The sequence below is a fragment of the Rhinoderma darwinii genome, chromosome 2 (assembly GCF_050947455.1).
Source record: "Rhinoderma darwinii isolate aRhiDar2 chromosome 2, aRhiDar2.hap1, whole genome shotgun sequence".
Lineage (NCBI taxonomy): Eukaryota > Metazoa > Chordata > Amphibia > Anura > Rhinodermatidae > Rhinoderma > Rhinoderma darwinii.
The window spans coordinates 15,206,662-15,213,028 of NC_134688.1; the positions used below are offsets into that span (position 1 = coordinate 15,206,662).

General features: G+C 50.7%; 1 protein-coding gene across 1 annotated transcript; it reads right to left on the bottom strand.

The window, feature by feature from the left end:
- Positions 1–981: 981 nt before the first annotated feature.
- On the bottom strand, positions 982–5,433 carry LOC142741698 (uncharacterized). Its single transcript, XM_075851041.1, has one exon. It carries the CDS (start codon positions 5,431–5,433, stop codon positions 988–990), a length of 4,446 nt encoding a protein of 1,481 aa, XP_075707156.1. The 3' UTR covers positions 982–987.
- Positions 5,434–6,367: the final 934 nt, after the last annotated feature.

The following is a 6,367-nucleotide window of genomic DNA, read 5'->3' on the forward strand; positions in this document are numbered from 1 at the left end:
TTTGAGAGTACAAACAGACACATCGTAAACACTGCAGATTTTCTGCAACGGAATTGTTGCGGAAAATCTGCAGCGTATAACAGTAGCAGCAGAGTAGATGAGATTTCGACAAATCTTACCCCCACACTGCGGAAAAATGTCGCCGGAAAAAACGCACATAAATTGAGCTGCTGCGCAGCTCTTCCATTGCGGGTTTTCCCATTGAATTCAATGGGGTTGTCATGGGGTTCGTTACATTAATACACGATCAACAGAGCCAGAGACGACAGGGCAACTCCAACAGGGTTTATTGCATCCAATGTTGACAGAACAAGTCACGTTCAATGCAGGAACAACACACAGTCCACAAAATAAGGTAGTCACAGGAACATCTTCAGAGTGCTGGCCTCAGCTTCAGCTCTCCTTCAGGTCTAAATCCAGAAGATTCCTATCCTCCCCAGGACAAGCCCTTATATCCACTCAGGGGGAGGAACATCTTGGCAGTTTCTAGTCACCATCATTATAATGACTTTAGTTTGTAGTCATACACTGTCTGTAAGTGAGTTGTGGTCCTTTGTGCTATTATGTGGATTGCCACAGTCAGGATGAGAACACAATGGGGAAGATAATTGGATCACCCTTGTTTGCTGGTCTGCACCTGAGCTGAATATAACTGTGGTGCCTCCTGATGACCCCCTGTGGAGAGTGGACAATGACAACACTTTGTCTTGTGGACTTCACCTCTGACTCGTCCAATTGTCCATAGGCTGGAGACACGACCTGTGGTACTTGATTAGAGAGTTATCCCTCTCTGCTGAGGACTCACAATAAACCACATATAATGCACCATCACAACCTCTCCCCTCATATAATAAGTGAGCTGGCCATGTGGCCTACACAGGCCGCTGGCCACCTCACTCGTAGTGCCCACTGATCCACATTGTAGGACCACAGAACAATTCCCAACAGTTGGCGGGTTCCTCGATCGGTTCAGGGGGGAAGGGCAGTCTATGGCTCTTCTTGTCGGGACAGTCCATCAGCGTTCTGGTGTTGGCTTCCCCGTTTGTATTGGATGGAGAAGCTGTAAGGTTGTAAGGACAGGCTCCACCGCAGTAATCGTCCATTGTCCCCTGACACTCGGTTCAGCCATGTGAGGGGGTTGTGATCCGTTACAATGGTAAAGTCTCTGCCATACAGGTATGGCTGTAATTTTTTGAGAGCCCATACGATGGCAAGGCACTCTTTTTCAATAGTAGCATAGGCAACTTCCCGATCCAGGAGTTTACGACTTATGAAAGCAACTGGATGCTCATGCCCAGCCGCATCTATCTGGCTAAGAACTGCTCCAATCCCGTAAGTGGACGCATCTGTCTGCACAAGGAACCTGCGCTTGTAGTCTGGTGCGGCCAAGACAGGGGCAGTGGTGAGAGCCGTCTTTAATGCTGTAAAGGCTTCCTCGCAGGCAGGTGCCCACTTCACCATTCTTGGCATGTTTTTGCGGGTCAGGTCATTTAGGGGCTTTGCCAGGGCACTGAAATGAGAAACAAATTTTCGGTAGTAACTAGCGGTCCCCAAAAAGGCCAGTACTTGTTTCTTAGTTTGAGGGGTAGGCCAGTTGCTAATGGCTTCCACCTTGGCAGGCTCAGGTCTTAGGGTCCCACCTCCTACTCTGTGCCCCAGATACTGCACCTCAGCCATACCCAACTGGCATTTATCAGGGCGAATTGTCAGTCCTGCTGCGAGAATATGGTCTAGCACTATGCCCAAGTGTTTAAGATGTTCCTCCCATGATGTGCTGAAAATGGCAATATCATCCAAGTATGCACAGGCAAAGTCCTGACATTGTTCTAGCAGCCGGTCTACCAATCTTTGGAAGGTTGCTGGGGCATTTTTCATCCCAAAGGGCATTCCCAAGAACTCAAAGAGTCCAAAGGGGGTAATAAACGCAGATCGCTCCCGGGCATTCTCTGTTAGGGGTATCTGCCAGTACCCCTTGCTCAAGTCTAATGTAGTTACAAATCGAGCACTGGCTAGCCGATCCAGTAGATCGTCAATCCGGGGCATAGGGTACGCGTCACTTTTGGTGGCATCGTTTAGGCGCCGGTAATCTACGCAGAATCGCGTTGTGCCATCCTTTTTGGGCACCAGTACCACAGGGGATGCCCAGGGGCTCTGGGAAGGCCTAATAATCCCAAGTTGTTTCATGTCCGCCAGTTCACTTTTGATCATGTCCCGAACAGCCTCTGGAACTCGGTAGGGGGCCTGCTGGATGGGGCGTTGCCCTTGAGTTTCCACATGGTGACTGGTGAGAGTTGTCCGTCCAGGTGCTGAGGAGAAAGCGGAAGCTCTTGGTCCCAGCAAGGCGAGAATATCATCCTTTTGGATATCTGACAGATGGAGTCCTAGGGGCACTTGGTTCAGAGTACCCCCAGCTCGAGACAGATGCAGAAGGTCTGGTAGGGAGTCGTCTCCTTCCTTATCACTAGGGGGACAGCAGATGGCCAAAACAGGCAGGGATCGGTCGTGGTACTCTTTCAGCATGTTGATGTGGACCATCTTTTGTCGCCGGCCACTAGGGTCCATGGCAATGACGTAGTTAGTGTCATTAAGTTTTCGGATAACTCGGTAAGGACCATCCCATGTTGCTTGCAGCTTGTTGGCAGGGACAGCGTTAATCATAAGCACTTGTTGTCCTTCAATAAACTCACGGGTCCTGGCTTTCCGATCATACCAGGTCTTCTGGCGGTACTGGGCCTGTTGCAGGTGTTCTTTAGCCAAGGTAGTTAGTCGTGTAAGGCGATCTCGAAGTTCCAGAACATACGGAATGACAGGTACTCCAGTGTCGGTGATCTCTCCCTCCCAGTATTCCTTTAGAAGGGTCAGGGGCCCACGGACCTTCCGACCGTAGAGCAGTTCGAAAGGGGAAAATCCGGTTGACTCTTGGGGCACCTCCCGGTAGGCAAACAGGAGATGTGGCAGATATTGCTCCCAGTCCCGTTCAGTGTCTGCAAAGGCGCGAAGCATATTTTTTAGGGTTCCATTGAAATGTTCACACAGTCCATTGGTTTGGGGGTGGTATGGGGTGGTGCGAATGGCTCGGACGCCACAGGTGTGCCAGAGAGACTGGACCAGGTCTGACATGAACTGAGTTCCTTGGTCTGATAGTATTTCACTGGGGAACCCTACTCGGGTAAAGATGGTAACAAGAGCCTCTGCTACCTTCATGGCTGTAATGCTGGACAGAGCCACGGCCTCAGGATAGCGGGTGGCATAATCCACCACCGTCAGAATAAACCGTTTCCCTGTTCTGCTGGGGTGCGCCAAAGGTCCTATTATATCCACAGCTACACGCTGAAATGGCTCCTCAATGATTGGCAGGGATTGCAGGGGTACCTTGTGACGAGCACCTGGATGTCGCATCCGTTGGCACACATCACAGGTACGGCAGTATCGAACTACTGATTGTGAAACGCCAGGCCAGTAAAAGTTGTGGGTGATTCTTTTCTCTGTCCGTTTCCTACCTTGATGACCCGATAAGGGGATGTCATGAGCCAGTTGGAGTAGCTGCAGCCTATACTTTTGGGGGACAATGAGTTGCCTGGTAGTCGCTTCAGGGTTGACCCCACCCCGGGCCTCTACTAACCGATAATACAATCCCTTATCCCTGGTGATCCTATCGCCATTCTCTCCCTCCTGCCCAGTTTCTGCCCTTAGTTTAATAGCTGCCAAGGTCGGATCACCTTCTATTTCTTGCCTAAACTCTTCCCGGTCCCAAAAGTCTCTCAATGTAGAAGCAGTAGATGTAGCTCTTACCAGTTCAGTTGGGGGTCCTGGATGCTGCTCCACAGTAAAATCAGAAATTCTTTGTGCTTGGGCAGCTTGGTTACGGGTGACAGCTCCCACAAAATGGCACTGTAATTCCCCAATGTCATTCCCAAGGAGAACATCCGCGGGAAGTCCACCCATAACTCCAATCCAACACAGTCTTTCTCCGTAACCATAATCCAAATGTACAGCAGCCTTCTGGATATATTTGCGAGTACCCCCTGCCAGTGCGATGGGTATTCCTGGGCCTTGATGGATTGCCTCTGGCCGAACCACACGTGGGTCAGCAATGGTCAGGAACGCCCCAGTGTCTCTAAAGCCAGTCACCTTATATCCATCAATAAAAACATCCTGCAGATGGCGCTGCCTTTGCTCTGGGTAACTTTTCGCAAGGGACTGAATGCCATATAAGCCAGGGGGGGTCTCCGTGATGCAGGGTTCGGTAGTCCACTCTGGTGGGGGTGGTGGGAACTCTTCCTCAGGCAGGATGGAGTGCACAAGATGCCCAGGGGGAGGGGGGAAAGGTCGGAGCTCCCTTCGATTTCTTGAGGGGCAGCTAGACTGTAAGTGGCCAGGCTGACCGCACCCATAACACTTCCTTTCTGAGATCCCTCCATATCGCGGTCGGAACTGTGGGGCCCCTGGATTGGTTGGCATGGTTGTCATTGGCCTGCGGATGGGTTGAGGGCCGTATATGACAGGAGGTGGCCGGGGGGCTGGGTTAGATTGAGGTTTATTGTCCAGTAGCCTCCTCCACTGAGGTTTGATGGTAAGTGCCTCATCAGCCAGGGCTGCAGCTCCATTCAATGTTGGTGGCTTACGTTCGCGGACCCATTCCCGTATTTCCTGGGGGCACTTGGTATAAAACTGTTCTTTCAGGAACGCTTGTAGAATATCGTCCACAGTGAAGGCGCTCTCGGCTTCCAGCCATCTCTGACACGCCCGGGACATTTTATGGGCATACATCCTAAAAGATCCACCAGCAGTACAGGGAAGGTCTCGGAATTGGGCCCGATGTGAGTCTGGGGTGACGGCATAGTAGTCCAAAATAGTTTGTTTCACAATGTCATAGTCCCGGTTCCACTGTGCGTCTAGGGTCCGGTATGCTTCTGCGGCTCCCCCTTCAAGGAGCCCCACTAAAACACGCATCCAATCAGAGGTGGGTACATCCAGCAGGGCGCACTGCTGTTCAAAGTCCTGGAAAAACCCTTCCACATCCCCAGTTTCCTCATTAAACGGCTTGAATTCCTTCCGGGTGACCCGTAAAGTTTCCCGGTTTCTCCGGCTCTCACCCCAGGTAATATTCTGCCCTCTTTCGGCCTCCATTGCAGCCTGTCTCTGTTTTGCCATGTTAGCAGCTTCCAGCTGATACTCCTGAGTAACGATTGATCCCAGAGCTGCCATTTCCTCCTCATACCACACTAACCATTGGCTTTTAGCGGTAAGAGCCCCTGTCTCCGGAGCATGTCCATTAGCCACCTGGGAGGAGGTCACCTGGCTAGCACTCACCAGTAGATCAATTAATGGCTCTTTAGATAGTCCCTGGTAGTTCAGGCCAAGTCCTCGGGCTCGTTCTTGGAGACTAAGTACGGTCCAGTTCCGGAACTCATTCGCTGGGTGGTTCTCCATGGAGCTGCACTCTGTTGATCCCACTTCTGACACCAGTTGTCATGGGGTTCGTTACATTAATACACGATCAACAGAGCCAGAGACGACAGGGCAACTCCAACAGGGTTTATTGCATCCAATGTTGACAGAACAAGTCACGTTCAATGCAGGAACAACACACAGTCCACAAAATAAGGTAGTCACAGGAACATCTTCAGAGTGCTGGCCTCAGCTTCAGCTCTCCTTCAGGTCTAAATCCAGAAGATTCCTATCCTCCCCAGGACAAGCCCTTATATCCACTCAGGGGGAGGAACATCTTGGCAGTTTCTAGTCACCATCATTATAATGACTTTAGTTTGTAGTCATACACTGTCTGTAAGTGAGTTGTGGTCCTTTGTGCTATTATGTGGATTGCCACAGTCAGGATGAGAACACAATGGGGAAGATAATTGGATCACCCTTGTTTGCTGGTCTGCACCTGAGCTGAATATAACTGTGGTGCCTCCTGATGACCCCCTGTGGAGAGTGGACAATGACAACACTTTGTCTTGTGGACTTCACCTCTGACTCGTCCAATTGTCCATAGGCTGGAGACACGACCTGTGGTACTTGATTAGAGAGTTATCCCTCTCTGCTGAGGACTCACAATAAACCACATATAATGCACCATCACAGGGGTGCTTAAACCCGCAACAAAGTGGTCTATGTTGCAACATTTGAGGCGGAATAACGGCGATTCCGCTGCAAAAATCAAAAGGTAAGAAAAAAAATAATAAAGTTATTATCCAGAGTTCCCTGCTTCTTCTCCAGTCCGGCCTCCCTGGATGACGTTGCAGGCCATGTGACCGCTGCAGCCAATCACAGGCTGCATCGGTCACATGGCCTGCAAGGTCATCCAGGGAGGCCGGAGAGGACGACAGAGGAAGAAGGGGGTAAGTATGTGCGATAATTTACG

Excerpts from the sequence above, each read along its gene's own strand:
- LOC142741698 (XM_075851041.1), bottom strand. The coding sequence starts at position 5,433 with ATGGAGAACCACCCAGCGAATGAGTTCCGGAACTGGACCGTACTTAGT.